The sequence below is a fragment of the Grampus griseus genome, assembly GCF_964374135.1.
Source record: "Grampus griseus genome assembly, chromosome: 12".
In the NCBI taxonomy this organism is placed as follows: domain Eukaryota; kingdom Metazoa; phylum Chordata; class Mammalia; order Artiodactyla; family Delphinidae; genus Grampus; species Grampus griseus.
This window is the reverse complement of record NC_139006.1, coordinates 62,539,413-62,562,869: the sequence shown is the minus strand read 5'-3', so window position 1 is coordinate 62,562,869 and position 23,457 is coordinate 62,539,413. Positions and strand designations below refer to the sequence as shown.

Below are 23,457 nucleotides of genomic sequence, written 5' to 3'. Positions count from 1 at the left end.
TAGACACTTAGAGGTAGTATGGACTCTGGAGTTAGAGCATCTGTATTCAAATATTGACTCTGCCACTTTCTAACTTTGCAATGTTAGTCAATTTAGTTAGCTTCTTTTTGCCTATTTCCTCATTATAAAATGGGGATGATAATATATATCAACTGTATAGTGTAGTTGTTAGGTTAAAATGTAAAGTGTCACGAAGATTAATGTAAAGTATTCAACATGATACCTTAACATGTAGGTACAACTATATAAGCATTAGTTACTGCTATAATGATGAGTTGGATAATTATTTTCTTTTTAAATTATAAAATAACCAAATGTTCATTTTAGCAGAAAGAAATTACAGATAAACCAAAAGAAAAAAAAAAAAGGAAAATTCTAAAAATCCTACCCCTCAGGCAGAGTTAACAGTGTTATAGTTTAGCTGTGACTTCTTCTAGACTTTATAGTGCAAATAAAGAAGTCTTTCCTTCTTCCTTTTCTTTCTCTTTGACCCTTACCCACTTTCTCCATTCATTCTACCATCTGGCTGACAAATACTGAGCATAGGCTGCGTGCTTGGTACTGTGTTGTGACACTTGGATTACACTGGTGAACAGTGACATAGACCTTGTGGGGCTTAGAGTGTAGTCGGAGAAACAGATTTTCTATCAGAACAAGAGAGCTGGTTATAAACTGAGATCTTTTCTATAAAGGGAGTATACAGGGAGATTCAAAAGGCTCTACAGAAAAACTTGATCTGATCTAATCTGGATGCTGTATATGTCTTGATGTTGGTATTCCTCTACCAACTGGAATAAGAATTGAACAGAGTACTAGGTTATAAGAGTATATTGAAACATCAACGTATGCGCTTATACAAAAGTGAAAAAAAGTATATAAAAATGTATTTGCAATTCATATCACATACATGAGGCTGATTAATATAGGTAACCAAAGATAAATAACCAAGTGGAAAATGAGAAAAGGTTATTAATAGACAGTTCTTGGAAACACAAATGACCCTTAGAAGTAAAAAAAAAAGAAAAAAAGAAAAAAAAGCAGCAGCAGCAGTTCAACTTCACTTATAATAAGAGAAGTGTATTCCAAAACTACAATGGGGTACTTTTCACCTATCAGATTGGCAGCGGTCAAAGGATTCAATAGCGCTATATTGACAAGGTCAAGGGGAACCAAGCACATTAATACATGTATATGTGTAAATCAGTAGGTAACCTCTGTGGAAGATAGTTTGTCATTGTGACAAAAATCATACACTTTTTCTTTGACTCAAAAAGTTTACTTTTAGGAATTTATCCCATAGCTATTTATTGCAGTATTATTTGTCGTGATGAGATTGGAGACAGTTTAAATGTAAGTACAGAATTGTGTGAATTGCACACCACCGTATCTGGGAATATGTTTTTTAAAATACACATTTGATTATGCATAGAACATCTGTGAAAGGACATGCAAGAGATGGATAACAGTGGTTCTCTCTAAATAGGGGAAGAGATGAGAAAGAGACATGTTTTCATTGTATATATATCTTTTCCTACCTGTGAATTTACAAGTTTTACCTACTTTCAGAAAGTGAGATGGTCTTTAAAAATTATAAGTCCTTCAGTGAATACAAATAAAATATATAGCAATCTTGATGGAAATAAATACTGGTTTTAGTTTCTTTTTCATTTTGTTAGTCTCGTATGACTTCTTCACATTTTTATGACTTTTGAGGCTTTGTTCTCTTTTCTGAAATGATTTCCCATGTTGTCTTCCCTGTCCTATAGTTAGGAAAAATGAGGCTGACAATCCCATGCCGTGCAGTGACTTGTACACATCTACAGTGCTTTGATGCTGCCCTTTATCTGCAAATGAATGAGAAGAAGCCCACCTGGATTTGTCCTGTGTGTGACAAAAAAGCTGCCTATGAAAGTCTAATTTTAGATGGGTAAGTGTATCCCAACATAATAATTATACTTAATCTTATTTCTAAACTGTAGTTAGTGGCCCTTTTATCTTTATAATATTCTTTGTGTTGGGGACAAGAGGGTGAGTAGTTTCCTTTTATTTTTGCTTTTCATGATCATATTTCATTGTCCATAGGAAAGGGTAAAATCCACTTAGTGATGTCATTTTGCTTACCTAGAACTTCTTGAAGAGCAACCAGGTCTGTGTAAAACCGCAGAGCAAGTGGTAGGGTAGATAGAGTTGTGTTATGCAGCTGTTAAGTTTAAAACTAGAATTCACTTCCAGGTTTTTCTGACTCTGGAGCCCAAACTCTTAAGTATTATCTCTCATGTCATATTGCATATGTCAGAATTAAGGAAAATGATATAAACTAATTATTAGTAAATGAGGTACCCTTTTTTTCCTGTAACACTGTTTAAAAAAATTGCTTATATCATCCATGCACCCCTATTAACATTTAGGAAATACAGTTAATGAAAAGATTAAAATAAAATCATCAACATCCCACCCTATGGTGATGATTTTGTTATTGATGTATTAAAAAGATTGAAATCACTCTTTGCATAATGATGTGTATATACATCATGATTTTCACTCTGTAGAGTGAAAAATATCCTAGATCTTTAAAGATACTTCAGCATTTTTTTCAGTTTGAAAAGAGTATTACTGTAGAGAGGAATGAGACAATGAAGAGTGATGGGACTTTTCTCTCTGTAAACTTTTACTTTTTAACTTACTTTGAAATAATTTCAAACTTAGCAAGAAGTTGCACAGTAGCACAATGTGTTAGTTGTTAACATTCTGCCATATTTGTTTCGTCACATTCCCTTTTAATGTGTAGGTATTTTTGGTGTGTGCATGTGTGTATATAGAGAGAAAGAGATTACTATTTTCAGAAACCTTTTGAACCATTTGAGAATTAAGTTGCATGTGTCATGTCCCTTTGCCCATTAATATTTTAGGGTATGTTTCCTAGATACTTGATGTTCCACTGTGGGTACATTACTAATCATTTAAGCGGTTTTTTTGGTTTGTTTGCTTGTTTGTTTTCTTTCCTCTTGGGTTGGCCAAAAAGTTCCATAAGATCTTACGGAAAAACCCAAACGAACTTTTTGGCCAACCCAATATTATAGCCTACATGGTTGCCACTCTTTCTGTTTTACCTTGTGATATGAACATTTTTGAAGCTTTTGTTTGCTCGTTTAGACAGGGTTTTTTCCCTTAAGCTCTTAGAAATTGAAATGCTGAATAAAAGAGAATATATAATTTTAAGACTTTTACTATTTATTACCAAGATGCCTCCCAGGAGGAGTAAACGATTTTACGCTCCTAGTTGTCATTTCACTCTCCTGCCAGTAGTGTATTGGAAGCCCACTTCTCAGTCTTCTTACCAAACTTATCATATTAAATCTTATTTTTAAAATGCCTTTACTAGTTTTCTAGTTGAAAAGATGTCTTATTGTTTTGATTTTTATTTATTGTAAGAATTATCAGTTATCAATAATTATCAATTATTATCTTCATCCTTATATTGGTTGTTATAATACTTTTTATGAATTGTCACTTAATGTTTTTTTTCCTTTGTGGTTCATCTTTTTCTTACTGACTTATAAATGCTCATTATATACTGAGGATATTAATTTCTCTGTTTACATGTGCTAAATATATTTTCCCAGTTTGCCTTCTGATTGTATTGTGACATTTTTCTCATTCAGAAACTTTAAATTTTTATTCCATCAAGTCTGTCTCTTCATTTTGGTTTTTCTGTCTTTAATGTGTTTTAGAAAGTCCCAGAGATTTTATATGAGCATTCACTTGTTTTTTTGTCAGGTACTTTGAAGATTTCATTTTTTTTTCCCCTTCCATTCATGCAGTTCTTTATTCCATCATGCATTCCTTCACGAATTCATTCAATATAATACTTATTAAATACTGGCTGTGTGTCAGATACTAGATCTAAAATGGTAAACAGAGCACTTCCAGAGTGGGAGACAGTAAAGAACTGCATATTGTGTTAAGCGCTATGAAGGTAAAGAATGGAACTATGTGAAAAAATTGGGGATAGGGGAGAAACTTTAGGGTAGCGAATAGGTGATCCCATTACTCCACCCTTCCACCTGAAGGTTGGTCAGTAATCTCACCAACACTTAATGAGTAATCTCTCCCATGGGCTTAAGACACTGCCTCCATCATTTAAAACATTTTTTGTACTCAAGTGTCATTTCTGAACTGGTATTTGTGCCATTGATCAAAGTATTGGCCAGTACAAAACTATTTTAATTATTGGATTTCTGTTATTCATTAATATCTCTTAGGCCTATGTTTCAGAATTTTCTTGACTTATTACAGTTTGCCATATTCACTTGAATAAAAGCATCCTTAAATTACACAAAGAAATCCTGTTTGGATTTTGATTGGAATTATGTTTTTCATATAATTAGGGAAAATACATATTTAAAGTATTACATATTCTAATGAAGGTAGCATTTTTCCTTATTTGTTTTTATCAGTTTTATCGAGATATAAGAACTGCCCATATTTAAAGTGTACAGTTTGGTACATTTTGACCCAGTATACACCTGTAATATCATTATAATAAGATAATGAATATATCTGTCCTACCTAAAGTTTTCTCATGTATCTTCCTAATCTCTTTCTTTCACTGTATCCTCAGTCAAACACTGGTATGCTTTCTGCTGCTACAGATTGTTTTGGATTTTCTAGAATTTTGTATGAATAGAATCATAAAGTGTCTGCTTCCTTTGTCTAGCTTATTTTTATTCAGTATGCTTGCTTTGAGATTTGTCCACGTTGCTGCATGTACCAATAGTTTTTTCATTTTTATTCCTGAATAGCATTCCATTGTACAGATATCCCACAGTTTATCAATTCACTTGTTTATGCGTTCCTTCTGGTTTGGGGTTCTTGCAAATAAAGCTGCTAAGAACATTCATGTCCAGGTCTCTGTGTGGACTGATGTTTTAATTTACCTGGGGTAGGTACTTACGAGTGGAATCCCTGGTCACATACTAGGTGTATGCTTAATTTTTTAATAAATTACCAAACTGTTTTCCAAAGTGGTTGTACTCTTTTATATTCCCACTAGCAGTATATGAGAGTTCCAGTTGCTCCACATTCTCATCAACGTTTGGTATGGTTAGTTTTTTAAATTTTAGACAGTCTAGTGGTATATGGTGGTACCCCATTGTGGATTTAATTTGCATTTCCGTTATGACTGTATTGAGCATCTTCTTGTGTGTTTATTTGCCATCTGTGTGTCATCTTTGGTGAAGTGACTGCTTAAACTTTTGCCCATTTTTCAGCTGGGTTGTTTGTTTTTCATATTACTGAGTTTTGATAGTTCTTTATATATTATGGATGTAAGTCCGTTATCAGATCTGTAGTTTGCTAATGTTTTCTGCCATTTCCTCTTTTCAGTCTCTTAATAGTGTCTTTCAAAGAGAAAAAGTTCTTGGATTAAGGCCAGTTTATCAAGGCTTTCTTTTATGTACTGTGCTTTTGATATCATATTAAGACATTTTTTCCTAACCTAAGGTCAGAAAAATTTTCTCCTTGCTTGCTTTAGAAGTTCTGTAGTTTAATTTTATACTTAGATCTGTTATCTACTTCAAGTTAATTTTTGTATATGGTGTGAGATAAGAAGCAGGGTTTTAGCTTCATTTTTGTTTTTGGCAAACAGTCATGGAGTTGTTCTGCCACATTGGTGAAAAGATTGTATTTTCCCCATTGAATTGCCTTTGCACCTTCTTTTCAAAAATCAGTCGGCCATATATATGTGGATTTATCTCTGAACTTTGTTCCATTGATTTGTCTATATTTATGTCAGTACTGCACTGTCTGGAAATCAGGGTAATGTGGGACTTCTAACTTCATTCTTTTTCAAAATTATTTTGACAATTGTACATATTTTGCATTTCATTGCATATTTTAGAATCAGCTTGTCAATTAGAAAACAAATCTGGGTTTTTGATTTGTATAATGTTGAATCTATAGATAAGTTAAGGGTGAGTTCACAATATTTAGTCTTCTGATCCATGAACATGATATATATCTATTTAGTTAATTAGGTTTCAGTATGTTTGGTGGTTTTCAGTATATAGGTCTTGTATGCTTTATGTCAGATTTATCCCATTGTTTCATATTTCTCATGTGGTATTGTTTTTTATATTTTTAGTTGTATTATATAGAAATATAGTTGATTTTTGTATGTTCTATCTTGAAACCTTACTAAATGCGTCTTGTAGTTCGAATAGCATTGTTATAGAACATAGGATATTCTGTACAGGCAGTAATATTTTAGGAATACAGTCAGTCTTACTTTGTCCTTTTTAATCTGGATGCCTTTTATATCTTTGTCCTGCTGTCTTGAACTGACTAGTCTGTTGACATGATGATTTGCATTGATTGACTTTCAAATATTAAACAACCTTTCATTCTGGAGATGGATCCCACTTGGTCATGATTTGTTATCTTTTATATTTATTGTTGGGTTTGTTTTGCTAAAGTTCATGAGAGATAGTGGTCTGTTGTTTTCTTGTTTTGTCTTTGTCTGTTTTTAGTATCAGAGTAATGCTGGCCTTATATAGGGAGCGGGAAGTAGTGGTATCATGAATCCTCAAATATTTGGTAGCATTTCCTAGTGAAGACATTTGGACCTAGAATTTTCTTTGTGGTAAAGTTTTTACAAATGTCTTTTTTTTCCCCCAAATTTATTTATTTATTTATATTTATTTTTGGCTGGGTTGGGTCTTTGTTTCTGTGCGAGGGCTCTCTCTAGTTGTGGCAAGCCTCCTTTATCAAATATAAGGTGTCCATATATGCGTGGGTTTATCTCTGGACTTTCTATCCTGTTCCACTGATCTTTCTGTTTTTGTGCCAGTACCATACTGTCTTGATTACTGTAGCTTTGTAGTATAGTCTGAAGTCAGGGAGCCTGATTCCTCCAGCTCCGTTTTTCGTTCTCAAGATTGCTCTGGCTATTCAGGGTCTTTTGTGTTTCCATACAAATTGTGAAATTTTTTGTTCTAGTTCTGTGAAAAATGCCAGTGGTAATTTGATAGGGATCGCATTGAATCTGTAGATTGCTTTGGGTAGTAGAGTCATTTTCACAATGTTGATTCTTCCAATCCAAGAATATGGTATATCTCTCCATCTGTTTCATCTTTAATTTCTTTCATCAGTGTCTTATAATTTTCTGCATACAGGTCTTTTGTCTCCTTAGGTAGGTTTATTCCTAGATATTTAATTCTTTTTGTTGCAGTGGTAAATGGGAGTGTTTTCTTGATTTCACTTTCAGATTTTTCATCATTGGTATATAGGAATGCCAGAGATTTCTGTGCATTAATTTTATATCCTGCTACTTTACCAAATTCATTGATTAGCTCTAGTAGTTTTCTGGTAGCATCTTTAGGATTCTCTATGTATAGTATCATGTCATCAGCAAACAGTGACAGCTTTACTTCTTTTCCGATTTGGATTCCTTTTATTTCCTTTTCTTCTCTGATTGCTGTGGCTAAAACTCCAAAACTATGTTGAATAAGAGTGGTGAGGGTGGGCAACCTTGTCTTGTTCCTGATCTTAGTGGAAATGCTTTCATTTTTTCACCATTGAGGACGATGTTGGCTGTGGGCTTGTCATGTATGGCCTTTATTATGTTGAGGAAAGTTCCCTCTATGCCTACTTTCTGCAGGGTTTTTATCATGAATGGGTGTTGAATTTTGTCAAAAGCTTTCTCTGCATCTATTGAGATGATCATATGGTTTTTCTCCTTCAGTTTGTTAATATGGTTTATCACATTGATAGATTTGCGTATATTGAAGAATCCTTGCATTCCTGGAATAAACCCCACTTGATCATGGTGTATGATCCGTTTAATGTGCTGTTGGATTCTGTTTGCTAGTATTTTGTTGAGGATTTTTGCATCTATGTTCATCAGTGATATTGGCCTGTAGTTTTCTTTCTTTGTGACATCTTTGTCTGGTTTTGGTATCAAGGTGATGGTGGCCTCGTAGAAGGAATTTGGGAGTGTTCCTCCCTCTGCTATATTTTGGAAGAGTTTGAGAAGGATAGGTGTTAGCTCTTCTCTAAATGTTTGATAGAATTCGCCTGTGAAGCCATCTGGTCCTGGGCTTTTGTTTGTTGGAAGATTTTTAATCACAGTTTCAATTTCAGTGCTTGTGATTGGTCTGTTCATATTGTCTATTTCTTCCTGATTCAGTCTTGGCAGGCTGTGCATTTCTAAGAATTTGTCCATTTCTTCCAGGTTGTCCATTTTATTGGCATAGAGTTGCTTGTAGTAATCTCTCATGATCTTTTTTATTTCTGCAGTGTCAGTTGTTACTTCCACTTTTTCATTTCTAATTCTATTGATTTGAGTCTTCTCCCTTTTTTTCTTGATGAGTCTGGCTAGTGGTTTATCTATTTTGTTTATCTTCTCAAAGAACCAGCTTTCAGTTTTATTGATCTTTGCTATTGTTTCCTTCATTTCTTTTTCATTTATTTCTGATCTGATTTTTATGATTTCTTTCCTTCTGCTAGCTTTGGGGTTTTTATGTTCTTCTTTCTCTAATTGCTTGAGGTGCAAGGTTAGATTGTTTATTCGAGATGTTTCCTGCTTCTTAAGGTGGGCTTGTGTTGCTATAAACTTCCCCTTTAGAATTGCTTTTGCTGCATCCCATAGATTTTGGGTCATTGTGTCTCCATTGTCATTTGTTTCTAGGTATTTTTTTATTTCCCCTTTGATTTCTTCAGTGATCACTTCATTATTAAGTAGTGTATTGTTTAGCCTCCATGTGTTTGTATATTTTACAGATCTTTTCCTGTAATTGATATCTAGTCTCATGGTGTTGTGGTTGGAAAAGATACTTGATACAATTTCAGTTTTCTTAAATTTACCAAGGCTTGATTTGTGACCCAAGATATGATCTCTCCTGGAGAATGTTCCATGAGCACTTGAGAAAAATGTGTATTCTGTTGTTTTTGGATGGAGTGGCCTATAAATATCAAGTTAAGTCCATCTTGTTTAATGTGTCATTTAAAGCTTGTGTTTCCTTAGTTATTTTCATTTTGGATGATCTGTCCATGGGTGAAAGTGGGGTGTTAAAGTCCCCTACTATGAATGTGTTACTGTTGATTTCTGCTTTTATGGCTGTTAGTATTTGCCTTATGTATTGAGGTGCTCCTATGTTGGGTGCATAAATATTTACAATTGTTATATCTTCTTCTTGGATTGATCCCTTGATCATTATGTAGTGTCTTTCTTTGTTTCTTCTAATAGTCTTTATTTTAAAGTCTATTTTGTCTGATATGAGAATTGCTACTCCAGCTTTCTTTTGATCTCCATTTGCATGAAATATCTTTTTCCATCCCCTTACTTTCAGTCTGTATGTGTCTCTAGGTCTGAAGTGGGTCTCTTTTAGACAGCAAATATATGGATCTTGTTTTTGTATCCATTCAGCCAATCTGTGTCTTTTGGTGGGAGCATTTAGTCCATTTACATTTAAGGTAATTATCGATATGTATGTTCCTATTCCCATTTTCTTAATTGTTTTGGGTTCATTATTGTACGTCTTTTCCTTCTCTTGTGTTTCTTGCCTAGAGAAGTTCCTTTAGCAGTTGTTGTAGAGCTGGTTTGGTGGTGCTGAACTCTCTCAGCTTTTGCTTGTCTGTAAAGGTTTTAATTTCTCCATCAAATCTGAATGAGATCCTTGCTGGGTAGAGTAATCTTGGTTGTAGGTTGTTCTCCTTCATCACTTTAAATATGTCCTGCCAGTCCCTTCTGGCTTGCAGAGTTTCTGCTACAGATCAGCTGTTAACCTTATGGGGATTCCCTTGTGTGTTATTTTTCCCTTGCTGCTTTTAATATGTTTTCTTTGTATTTAATTTTTGACAGTTTGATTAATATGTGTCTTGGCGTATTTTTCCTTGGATTTATCCTGTATGGGACTCTCTGTGCTTCCTGGACTTGATTAACTCTTTTCTTTCCCATATTAGGGAAGTTTTCAACTATAATCTCTTCAAATATTTTCTCAGCCCCTTTCTTTTTCTCTTCCTCTGGAACCCCTATAATTCGAACGTTGGTGCGTTTAATGTCCCAGAGGTCTCTGAGACTGTCCTCAGTTCTTTTCATTCTTTTTTCTTTATTCTGCTCTGCAGTAGTTATTTCCACTATTTTATCTTCCAGGTCACTTATCCGTTCTTCTGCCTCAGTTATTCTGCTATTGATCCCATCTAGAGTATTTTTCATTTCATTTATTGTGTTGGTCACTGTTGTTTGTTTCACCTTTAGTTCTTCTAGGTCCTTGTTAAATGTTTCTTGCATTTTGTCTATTCTATTTCCACGATTTTGGATCATCTTTACTATCATTATTCTGAATTCTTTTTCAGGTAGACTGCCTATTTCCTCTTCATTTGTTAGGTCTGGTGGGGTTTTTTCTTGCTCCTTCATCTGCTGTGTGTTTTTCTGTCTTCTCATTTTGCTTATCTTACTGTATTTGGGGTCTCCTTTTTGCAGGCTGCAGGTTCGTAGTTCCTGTTGTTTTTGGTGTCTGTCCCCAGTGGCTAAGGTTGGTTCAGTGGGTTGTGTAGGCTTCCTGGTGGAGGGGACTAGTGCCTGTGTTCTGGTTGATGAGGCTGGATCTTGTCTTTCTGGTGGGCAGGTCCACGTCTGGTGGTGTGTTTTGGGGCGTCTGTGGACTTATTATGATTTTAGGCAGCCCCTCTGCTAATGGATGGGGTTGTGTTCCTGTCTTGCTAGTTGTTTGGCATAGGATGACCAGCACTGTAGCTTGCTGGTCGTTGAGTGAAGCTGGGTGCTGGTGTTGAGATGGATATCTCTGAGAGGTTTTCGCTGTTTGATACTATGTGGAGCTGGGAGGTCTCTTGTGGACCAGTGTCCTGAAGTTGGCTCTCCCACCTCAGAGGCACAGCACTGACTCCTGGCTGCAGCACCAAGAGCCTTTCATCCACATGGCTCAGAATAAAAGGGAGAAAAAGTAGAAAGGAAGAGAAAGAGAGAGAGAGAGAGAGAGAGAAAGAAAGAAAGGAGGGAGGGAAGGAAGGAAGGAAAAAAAGAAAGAAGATAAAGTAAAATAAGATAAAATATAATAAAGTTATTAAAATAAATATTAAGAGGGAAAAAAAGGGACGGATAGAACCCTAGGACAAATGGTGGAAGCAAAAGTATACAGACAAAATCTCATACAGAAGCATACACATACATACTCACAAAAATAGGAAAAGCGGAAAAAATCATAAATCTTGCTCTCAAAGTCCACCTCAATTTGGGATGATTCGTTGTCTAAAGGAGGGAAGGAAGGAAAGAAAGAACGAAGATAAAGTAAAATAAAATAAAGTTATTAAAATAAAAAGTAATTATTAAGAAAAAAATTAAAAACAAACGGATGGATAGAACCCTTGGACAAATGGTGGAAGCAAAGCTCTACAGACAAAATATCACACAGAAGCATACACATACACACAAAAAGAGGAAAAGGGGAAAAAATAATAAGTCTTGCTCTCAAAGTCCACCTCCTCAATTTGGGATGATTTGTTGTCTATTCATGTATTGCACAGATGCAGGGTACATCTAGTTGATTGTGGAGCTTTAATATGCCCTTCTGAGGCTGCTGGGAGAGATTTCCCTTTCTCTTTGTTCTCACAGCTCCCAGGGTTCAGCTTTGGATTTGGCCCCACCTCTGCATGTAGGTCGCTGGAGGCGTCTTTTCTTCGCTCAGACAGGACTGGGTTAAAGGAGCCGATTCAGGGGCTCTGGCTCACTCAGGCCGGGGGGAGGGAGGGGCACGGAGTGTGTGGCGAGCCTGTGGCGGCAGAGGCCGGCGTGACGTTGCATCAGCCTGTGGCGCACTATGCGTCCTCCCGGGGGAATTGTCCCTAGATCGCGGGACCCTGGCAGTGGCGGGCCGCACAGTCTCCCCGGAAGGGGGGCGTGGATAGTGACCTGTGCTCGCACAGGCTTCTTGGTGGCAGCAGTAGCAGCCTTAGTGTCTCATGCCCGTTTCTGGGGTCCGCGCTGATAGCCGCGGCTCGCGCCCGTCTCTGGAGCTCCTTTAAGCAGCGCTCTTAATCCCCTCATCTGGAGCACCAGGAAACAAAGAGGGAAGAAAAAGTCTCTTGCCTCTTTGGCAGCTCCAGACTTTTCCCGGACTCCCTCCCGGCTAGCCATGGCGCACTAACCCCTTCAGGCTGTGTTCACGCCGCCAACCCCAGTCCTCTCCCAGAGCTCAGACCGAAGCCGGAGCCTCAGCCCCCAGCCCCGCCCGCCCCGGCAGGTGAGCAGACAAGCCTCTTGGGCTGGTGAGTGCCGGTTGGGCTGGTGAGTGCCCATCGGCACCGATCATCTGTGCAGGAATCTCTCTGCTTTGCCCTCCGCACCCCTGTGGCTGCGCTCTCCTCCACGGCTCCGAAGCTTTCCCCCTCTGCCGCCCGCAGTCTCCGCCCACAAAGGGGCTTCCTAGTGTGTGGAAACCTTTCCTCCTTCACAGCTCCCTCCCACTGGTGCAGGTCCCGTCCCTATCCTTTTGTCTCTGTTTATTCTTTTTTCTTTTTCCCTACCCAGGTACGTGGTGGTAGTGGTGGGGTTTCTTGCCTTTTGGGAGGTCTGAGGTCTTCTGCCAGCGTTCAGTAGGTGTTCTGTAGGAGTTGCTCCACGGGTAGATGTATTTCTGGTGTATCTGCGGGGAGGAAGGTGATCTCTGCGTCTTACTCTTCCTCTATCTTCCCGGAAGCCGTGAACCCAATAATTTTTATGTTTGGTTTATGTGTTATGTTGTGGGTTGTGTTTTTTTTTTTTTTTTTTGGCTGCGTTGGGTCTTTGTTGTGGCATGTGGGATCTTTTTTTTTTTTTTTTTTTTTTTTTGCGGTGCATGGGCTTCTCTCTAGTTGTGGAGTGCACGTTTTCTGTCTCTAGTTGTGCTGTGTGGGCTCCAGGGTACATGGACTCTGTAGTTGGTGGCACGTGGGCTCTCTTGTTGAGGTGTGCAATCTCAGTAGTTGTGGTGCACAGGCCTAGTTGCCCGCAGCATGTGGCTCTTAGCTCCCCAACCAGGGATGGAACCCGTGTCCCCTGTACCGGAAGGCGGACTTACCAGCACTGGACCACCAGGGAAGTCCCTGAGGGTGGTTTCTTTACTGCCAATCCCCGCAAGAAGGTTCCAGGTGTCTATTTCTGTTTAATCACTCATTTTTAAGATCATATTCAGTAAGTCACTTAACTCTTCTGTTGCCCGTTAAACAGCTAAAGCCTAGGGCCAAAACAAACAAAAAGCATTACTTTTGTCTCCAAGGTAAAATGTGTTACTTTATTTCACCTTTGAACAGAGCCATTTGATTCCATTTCTGTACTTCTTACTTGGTTTATAGGCTTTTTATGGAAATTCTCAATGACTGTTCTGATGTGGATGAGATCAAATTCCAAGAAGATGGTTCTTGGTGCCCAATGAGACCGAAGAAAGAAGCTATGAAAGTATCCAGCCAACCATGTACAAAAATAGAAAGTATGTGCAGAATGGCAGCAGAGAGCAAAACGATGAGACTTGTGTGATGTTATCGTTAGCGTTAACTTTGGCCATTAGAGCTACCATTTGGAGCTCAGTTTGCTCACTTTATCTTTTGATCATCTATTACATATGTAATTTCTCCCAAATGGTTTTTATTCTTAAGTGTGCTAAAGTTTATACCACATTATAATCAGTTTTTTCATAGTATATTTTTCATATATAAAGTAAATAAAACAATCACCTAAATCATTTTATTATTTTTTATTGAAGTATAGTTGCTCTACAATATTATGGAAGTTATAGGTGTACAGTGTAGTGACTCACAATTTTTAAAGGTTATACGCCATTTATAGTTATTGTAAGATATTGGCTATATTTCCCGTGTCGTACAACACATCCTGTAGCTTATCCTATAGCTAATAGTTTGTATCTCCTGCTTCGCCACCCCTGTAATAATGCCCCTCCCCTCTTCACTCTCCCCACTTGTCACCACTAGTTTGTTCTCTGTCTCTGTGAGTCTGCTTCTTTTTTGTTATATTCATTAGTTTGTTATATTTTTAAGATTCCACATATAAGTCATATCATATAGTATTTGTCTTTCTCTGTCTGACTTATTTCACTTAGCATAATGCTCTCCAAATCCATTCATGTTCCTGCAACTGGCAAAATTTTGTTCTTTTTTATGGCTGAGTAATATTCCATTGTATATATTAATACATATATATACCACATTGTCTTTATCCATTCATCTGTTGACACTTAGGTTGCTTCCATATCTTGGCATTTGTAAATAATGCTACTATGAACATTGGGGGTGCATGTATCTTTTCGAATTAGTGTTTTTGGTTTTCTTTGGATATATACCCAGGAGTGGAATTGCTGGGTCATATATGGTAGTTATATTTTTAATGTTTTAAGAAACTGCCATATTGTTTTCCACTGTGGCTGCACCAGTTTACATTCCTACCAACAGTGCACAAGAGTTCCCTTTTTTCCACATCCTCTCCAACATTTGTTACTTGTGTTCTTTAAAATCATTTTAATATATGGTGCTTGTTACAACATGAAAAATTATAAATGACATTTCTATGGACACTTATTTGGAACTTTTCATTTTAAAAATTATAAAAAATTATTTATTTATTTTGCACACTGTGCAGCATGCGGGATCTTAGTTCCCTGACCAGGGATCGAACCCATGTCCCCTACATTGGGAGCACGGAGTCTTAACCACTAGACTGCCAAGGAGGTCCCTCAGAATTACTTTTAGAGCACCTGTTGGAGGAACCCCAGGTGGAGGCGTGGTCAGAGAGGCTGTATCATCCATTAATGGAGGGTGGGGGAAGATGGTCATAGGTTAGTTGGTAAAGAAGTGAACTAATTGTTTCCATTGCCTTGTGGGAAGAAATTTGACTCTTGCCTTGGTTACCTAGGAATTATACTCAACCTTCAACTCCCTGTGCTGTCTACCCTGAGTGGGGAAAATAAAGGCTGTTTGAGAAATTGAAACTGATAGGTGAACTTAGTTTCTTTTTATCTGGCATAGTCCAGTCACTGCATTTGAGTTTTGTGCTGACTATATTTAACATTCTAATAATGTAATGAATAATAGGCATTCAGAGTAAGAAGAGAGGAAAAAGTAAAGGATTTATGTCAATATTAATCATTCTCCTGTGATTGTTACTGAACCTATGGGTGGAATGATCAGGGTTTTCCTCATCCTTGAGAAAAGTAGTGATTTAGTTAATTAGTTGCTGCTGCTTTTCCATTATCAAGTAGCATGCGTTTTCTACTAAATAGATTGTAGTAGAATGGTGAGTCAACTCACCACTCTTTGAAATGGTGAGTTAACATATCATGTGAGACTATTGTAGTGGGCAGAAAGGAGAACCTAAGTAGATAGCTGGTAAGAAAAACTTTAAATGTCTGAGTAACTTAAGTGAGATGTTTGGGGTTTTTTCCACTTATCAAGGTGAAAATTTTATCAAGTTCTTGCTTATGGTGTAGAGCTTATATATTCTTTGATGTGAGCACCACTGCTTTGCTAGATAGGAAGTATGATTCTGACTTAACCCTACCGCATGTCTGTGAGAATACACAGCCAGTAAAGCTACATACTCTTGTCCATGGCCAGAGACCAGCCCCTTAACTCCGGATGTCTGTGTATAACATGAGTCCTCACCTAGGGAGACAGCGTGAGGTGCAGGATCTGTGCAAATCTGTCGCAGTACTGGGGAGATAACGCGGAGTGTGCCATCTGAAAGAGGCTTTCGCTTCTCACAAGGCATAGCGCTCACCCTGTCTCTCTAGGTAAGCAGTCATTTTATAGACAGATGACTGGAGTTAGAGAGTTGGTCTCTGTCCGTGGGACAGAGTATGGGCTTTATTGGCTGTGTATTCTCCAGGATGTGCTACACAGTTAAAACTCTTATGGTTAGAGCTCGTGTTACACCTTTGACTTTTTTGCCCCTCTGTTCCCTACTTGCAGCTGCAGGTGTCCTCAGTAAGCCTTGTTCAGTGACTGTAGCCAATGAGGCAAGCAAGAAGAAAGTGGATGTCATTGACCTAACAATAGAAAGCTCTTCTGATGAAGAGGAAGACCCTCCTGCCAAAAGGAAATGCATCTTTATGTCAGAAACACAAAGCAGCCCAACCAAAGGGTTTGTTAATTTATAGTTCACTATTGTTTATTACACTTGGAACTAACTATTCTTGGGATAAGTTTGTAAATGTCTCTTTGAGAGTTGCATAACCATATAGGGCTATTTTAATTTGCCTTTTGTTCAGTTGAAATATTTTCAAGTGAGCACGTTGTTTATAGGAAAGCAAATTTTGATGAAGAATATATTCCCATCTTTGGGAAGTGAGAGTTGAAATCTTCTCATGTCTAAATATTTATTTCAAATTTGATACTTTTTGTTATTTTCTTGAATCTATTTGGAAGGAGTAAATTTGGCATCACAGACCAACATGAGGAAGCCGAGTGTGTGGAATTGGGAATTTGACAAGTGTAGATTCCAATTTTGACACCATTGCTTACTCATTCTGTGATCTTGGTTGAAATATTTAACTTGTTTGAGCCTCCTTTTCCTGTTCTGTACAATGGGGTTAAATAATGCCTACCTCATAAGATTAAATTCAGGTTTCAATAAGGTAATGAAAGAGCTCAGCCTCAGTGTCAACCACATGGTCATTGTCTCAGTAAAAAATTGATTGCCTTCCCTTCTCACCCTCTCCAGGGCAAAATATGGGCTAGTAAATGCAGTCTAGCGTTTATTTATGAGTCATCTGGCAGAAGCTGTTGCTGACATATAGTGAGTGACAGGTTTGAGTATTTAGCAATAGGTGCTTCTTAGAGATTTTGGAACCTGCAGGAAAGTAGCAGCAGGTTCTCTTGACATCCATGAACATATTGTTTCAAACTTGAGTATGCCAGCCTTACCTTTTGGCTTCTCATAGCACTTCTTTTCTCTAATGGCTTTATTGGGGTATAATTTATATACCATAAAATTCTCCCATCTTAAGTATTCAATTGCACAGTTCAGTGATTTTAGTAAATTCATAGGGTTGTATAGTCATCATCACAATTCAGTTGTAGAATATTCTGAACAGCCAGTAAACATCTCTCATGTTCATTTGCACTTAATCCTGATGCACACCCCAAATCTAGGCAACCATTGATCTTCTTTTTATCTCTATAAATTTGCCTTTTCTAGACATTTTATACAAGTGGAGTTATATTCTCGGTGCACTTTTGAAACATTCTTTTTTTATAGTTACTTTTGAAACCAGGAGAATTAAACTTTTTGTGCTGCCTTCTTCACTGTTAAAATGCTTATATTTCCAGATGTGATTTACGTATCACAGTAAGGGTATTTTTTGTTTGTTTGTTTGTTTTTTTAGTGGAACAGAAAATGGAATAAGTATTTCAAGTGGGATTTTTGGGGGGTATGCTGATCATTTATTGTTCCTTTCAGACAATTTGTTTGGCACTTCTAGCATTTAAATAATAAAAAATGAAAATGTAATTTTGAAATGTTTACTAAAGTGGAGAATCATGGGAATGAATACTTAGATGTGGTATTTCCAGATTTTACTCTCTAATGAAACTCTTTAGAATATGCTGGAAAAACATAGGTTGCACAGTATTATAGTTAGATGGTTTCCTGCCAGGTTGAAGGGTTGTGCGTAGTGATATGGACTCATGAGTTACTGTAATCATAGAGGGTGTCTCTGGTGGCTCGCCATAAGGGTCTACCCTCTATGTTCCTTTCGCACATTTTTACCAATACTTGATGAGGACTTAGAACTGGAGGAGTGGCACGTACATTGGGTGACAATCTTGAAATGACTTCAACATGCAGAGGAATCAGGACAGTTCACACCTGCGGTCAGCTACCGTAGAGATAGACGTAAGTCTCCTCATCGAGGTTAAAAAGAAAATAAAAACTAACATTGTGAGTATAAGGTAGAAACTTTTGACTAAACCAGCAACACATGAAAATTTTGGTTTAAAATGTCTGTAAATTGCAGCTTCCCAGCTCATTCCACAAAATTGACATAACTCTTAATACCCTAACTAGACTTACGCATTAACAGCCAAAAGAGAAGAACCATTATGAAACAGGAAGTTAGGAAGTTCAGTGAAAATTCTGAATTCAGTCTTAGTAAATTATTTAATAATACATTAAAATGACATTCATTACCACCAAGTAGGGTTTATCTAAGAATGCTTTATTGTTAGGAAATACATTGATAAAATGGATCTTGTCATAGGACAAGAAGTCAGCCCTCTATATCCATGGATTCAGGTAACCATGGATCATCATAAATACCTGGGGAAAATTTTTTTTTAAGTTCCAAAAAGCAAAATTTGCTCTTTGCTGCCAGCAACTATTTACATAGCATTTACATTGTTTTAAGTACTATAAGGTAATCTAGAGATGATTCAAAGTATATGGGGGATATGCAAGTACTACACCATTTTATATAAGGGATTTGAGCATCCATGAGTTTTGGTATCTGTGGGGGGTGGGAGAGTCCTTGGAACCAATCCCCTGTAGATACCAAGGGATGACTGTATATAGTCATTTTAATAGATGGTGACATTCCATAAATTAATGGCCATTCCTGATAGAAACTCTTTGAAGTGTCAGAATTCACTTAATGGTTTGAAGGGTTCACCACTTGAGCTGATTTGTTCTTAGACTGCATTAATAAACGAAGCAGTGTCCAGGATACATGCGCATGCCAGTTTTGTTCCATTTTAGGCTAGAAAACTTTCACTTAGACGATTTTAGTCAGGGCTGTCATCAAGAAGGGTATTAATGAGAGCAGCCAGAGGAGGGAAACAGGATGGTGAATAGTGGAAACATAGCCTGACGGATGAATGAGTCTAAGGATTGAAGCTGTTAAGCCAGGAGAAAAGAATATGTTATAGTTATCTTGTAGTTCTTGAACGGGAGTCATTGATGAACTGGGTTAAGTTTATTCTTTGTTATAACATTTGGCAGATCTAAGTCCAATGGATGAAAGATACATGGAAAAACTTTCCGTTGGAGTTTTCTGAACACTAAGAAAGTTGATGTTTTGTGCTAAAATCACATTTTCTGTGTTAAGAAAGAGTGGATGCCACCTGTCCAGGTGTCACAGTGGAGACTCAGGCTATGGTTATATCATTTCTGTAATCCCTTCCAACTCTTACATTTTTATCTCCTGGTTTTTGTTCCTGGTCATTCTGTTCGTATCCTCTCTTTTGTGTCAGCATCTAGAAATTTTTTCTGAGGTGTAAGTTTATCATAGGACTTCTTGGTCAATGATAGTAAGCAAATGGGAAATAGAGGAAAAACAGGAAAACTTACTTTAAGTTACAGTCTAAAATTCAGGTGAGCAGTTATTTTTTAAGAGGTATTGTTTTTGAAAAAAATTATTCTTATAAACAATTTTTCAAAGCATCAAGAAATAAAAAGCATTTTGTTAACACTTTGATGGTAATTCTTCTAGCCCCTTTCCCTGCATAGCCTGTCAGAAGAAATTGGCACCTTAATCTAAGACTTTTAGGAGACCTCTGCTATTTTTCTAAATTAAAAGATAATTTTAAATATTATGTCCCTACCCCATGCCTGGGAAATTGAATGACTGCTTTGTCATTAATGAGGAGGTATTCTAAAGACAGGAAACAAAGATTAGAAATAGATTAAGAATCATTAGCAAAATTGAATCTTTTAAAATATTTTTATGATCATAAAGTGGGAGCACCCAGTGAATTTCAGGTTTATGGATAAAAATTCAAGTTACTGAATTTTCAGACATGTAAGTTGGGGCCAAGTATGATGAATTCAGTGATCTAGTACACAGTCTGGAATACTAATGTTTGCTGTCTAGCAGCATGCCAGCAGTTTACCTTTGTGCTGTGATACTATGGATACAGCTATAAAAATTTATATATGTACACATACTTATTGTACACATAAAGCCTGTGTGTGTATTTGCCAATCCTGTGAGGAGGGAGTAACAAATATTAAAAGTTTTAAAAAATGTTTTTATTATTTTATAGCATCACATGCCCACAATTCCACCAGACATAGCCATTTACATTTCTCCATGGTTCCTGTTATTCCGTATCTATAAATACATCTTTTTTTGCATAGGCATCAGAATCATTTACCTTTCTGAATGTGGTCTTTGTGAAGATTCTGATTACAACAAAAATCTTTCTACCAGTAGGTAATTTGATAATCCTAACAAATGACGAATTTCACCCATTCTATATAAAGTTGAATTTGTATTAATGGTTACAAAGTTCAGGTAATAGGAATTAACCTACACTAAATAGTGTGATGTTTGCTGAGATTTTAGATACTGATTTAATAATTTGTACTGTCAGTGGATTGTGACATTTTCATGTGTTGTGACAGCATTCTGTATTGGAGAAACAAGGAATAGTTGTTTAATCACTCAAAGTTTCATGTTATGAGAACAGAAGATATGCAGTGGTTAAGAGTTACTGTGGTTAAAAAAAGAATTAAAAAAAAAAAGAGTTACTGTGGTGACATGTCCATTGGGACATTGACCTTACTCCTCTACAGATGGAAATAAAGGGGCCAGGGTAGGAAAATGAATTTTATTGTTGTTTTCTATAAATCTGATCCAGGTTGAAAGGTCAGTTCAGGATCAAGACAAAAGACAATCTCCAGTGTGAGACATCAAAGGACGAGAAGAGGGAGCAAGAGGAAGGCAGTCATTGTCTTTTTCTTGTAAACTTGAAATTTTTCTTTTCATTTCTTTCAATGTCAGAGAAAAAGTGATAGATTAAATGTACCTTTAAGTAGGAACTTTTTAAAATAAATGAAATCATATGTATGTGTGTATATTGTATGTGTGTATATATATGCACACATACATATATATGTATACAAACACACACACACACATATAGGTCTTCTTCAAAAGCTTGCATCTTAAAAAATATATATATGATTAAGATATTAATACTGTGAAACAACCATAATAATCAGAGCCACTTTTTAAACCCCCTCCTTAGTACTAACATATACCAGTGTCTTCATTCATTCATTCATTCATTCATTCGTTTATGGCTGTGTTGGGTGTTGATTGCTGCACGCAGGCTTTCTCTAGTTGCGGTGAGCGGGGGCTATTCTTTGTTGTGGTGCGAGGGCTTCTCCTTGTGATGGCTTCTTTTGTTGCGGAGCATGGGCTCTAGGCACGCGGGATTTGGTAGTTGTGGCTCACGGGCTCTAGAGCGCAGGCTCAGTAGTTGTGGTGCATTAGCTTAGTTGCTCCGCGGCATGTGGGATCTTCCCGGACCAGGGCTCGAACCCGTGTCCTCTGCATTGGCAGGCGGATTCTTAACCGCTGTGCCACCAGGGAAGTCCCTGTCATTTTCCTTCTTATCCCCATCTCCCATCCCCCAATTTCTGATACACATTCCTGTGTGGGAGGTAGGATCATTTGTAATTTGAAAACACTTTTGGTGATTTTTTGGTCTGCTTTCATCCTTGTAGAGGACCAGAGTCTTCAAACCTCCAGAAAAAGATGTGCTTTAATATAACATATGTACTTGAGCTCATCTCAGGTTTTCTCTTTCCCCCTCTGGAGTCTACCTTTGTGGTTTTAGGTTGACAGGTAACACTGGAGGCCAAGAAACCTTCTGATTCTAACCGAGGCAGGTTGCTCTTTTTGTCCATCTTCATCTACATCTGGAAAATGTGTTTTGAAATATGAGGCTTATGTTGCCGTCTCAAGCATGTTATATTTCCTTTGCCTCCCAAATGGATCAGTTTAAGATTCCTGAACTCTGACCTATGTTATTTATTTGCTTTTCTGAGACTAGCAGTTGCCAGCACAGCCATGTGTGTCCTCTCAAGATGACTTCATTTTCCTCCTTTCCAACAACATCTGTATTTTTGACAAATAGTACAGAATAACAGCTAGACAAGAGCCTCATGTTATAATGGAAACTGGTTTTAGAGGGACTCCAGTGTTTAAATAGGTGGTGATTATTTAAGTGGTTTGAGATTTTTAATTGAGGTTATGAAATAGTTTTGTCAGTTGTTTAGAGTATGAAGAATGTCATCCAAATATGTCATCATTTCTTATTACTAGTATTTAATAATCTGAGCAATAACAGGAAGTTTCAACCAAGGGAAAGGACACCTAGAGGTCCTACTTGTCATCTCAGTCTAACTTTGTTGGTTGTACTGTTTCTGTCAGTTGTGCTTCATCTTTGTAGTGGTCCCTTCCAGCTACAGAGCTCTGTGCCTCTCTTAATAAGCTCACGGTAGTTTACTGGCAGCGCTTTGGAATGCTGACCGTAATGTCCTAATGACCTAATGTCCCTGTGTCCCCGTCCCCCACCCTCCTTTTTTTTTTTTTTTTTTTCCAGTTTAGTAAAGTTTTACTTTTCAAAAGGTACAGTGGTGGGACCTGTTTATGCATCTTTACTGGCAGCTGGGGCATCTCCACCTTTGGTGTTTCTGGTATAAATTATTTGAACTCTGTGCTTTGAAACTGGTTTAATGGGTCCTTTACTAAGCAGCTCCTGAAGGGCTGCCCTGGCCAGGGAACTGTGAATCTTCAGTCTCTCAGAGACAACAGCTGGGGTTTTAAGCTTATAGTCAGGAACTTTCTTACAGAGTTTGTCTTATGTGGCTTTGTCAAACAAGACTAAGTTATTGAGCTTGTCCCACATTTTGCCTTTGGTCTTTGTCTTTCTTGGCTGACTTTCCAGCATCTATCTTTTTCTTGTCATCCTTGTGTGGCATCGCAGAGCTCGGAGAGCAGGTGCTACCACTGCAGCCTCACTAAGATGCTGGACAAAAAGGTGGCCACCATCAGCCAGAGAGTCGGTAACATGGCTTAGTTTCTTGTATATGTTCAAGATGTTTTCTTGAGAACTTCTAATTGTTTACCCTGGACTAAGATAAAATGAAGGTTAAGTAGGAAGAATGCAAAATCATCTCTCTTTTTTCCTGAAGTTTTTCAAAAATATGTTTAACTATACTGCTTCTTAAAATTATAAAGTTATTATTATTATATATATAGTGTGTATACGTACATGTATAAATACCAGTAATAAAGTATATCTTAAGTGTATTTAATTTGTGTTTTTCATAGCATGAACAGCGAATTTCAAAGTCGTAAGCCCTCTTAGAAGAGTAGATGGTATCATGGTAGCCAGTGTTTTTATTTCTGGATATTATGTCTGAAATCCTGAGTAGTTGTCTTATTCTAATTTCTGATTGCTGCCTGTTGTTATCAGGCTGGCTGGCTTTAGGACTGGCTATCTTTGCTTGGGTGATTCCCAGATAAGATCGCTAATAATTAATACAGTTCACATTAGAATGGAAGAAATCATGCTTAAGCTATAGTAAGTAGCTTCACTCATAAAGGTACTCTGATTTTAATCAAATCTTAGGAGTCTTCTATTTTATTTCTAAATTTCTTTATATAT

At 37.2% G+C, this 23,457-nt stretch overlaps 1 protein-coding gene and 1 pseudogene across 7 annotated transcripts in view; one reads left to right on the top strand and one right to left on the bottom strand.

Moving 5' to 3' along the window:
- The window catches only part of PIAS2 (protein inhibitor of activated STAT 2), a 92,530-nt gene that overhangs the window by 57,601 nt on the left and 11,472 nt on the right, over positions 1-23,457 (top strand). For all 6 annotated transcript variants that reach the window (XR_014297532.1, XR_014297533.1, XM_082667463.1 and 3 more), the window contains exons 9-11: positions 1,767-1,927; positions 13,348-13,481; positions 15,973-16,144. Coding sequence is in view for 4 of the 6 variants with exons in the window: in XM_082667463.1 (XP_082523589.1) it covers positions 1,767-1,927; positions 13,348-13,481; positions 15,973-16,144 (467 nt within the window). In the remaining 2 variants the exon portion in view is untranslated. The remainder of the gene's footprint in view (positions 1-1,766; positions 1,928-13,347; positions 13,482-15,972; positions 16,145-23,457) is intronic.
- Positions 21,684-22,907, bottom strand: LOC309831051 (small ribosomal subunit protein eS25-like; annotated as a pseudogene). Its single transcript has one exon. The product of its transcript is annotated as a small ribosomal subunit protein eS25-like (transcript).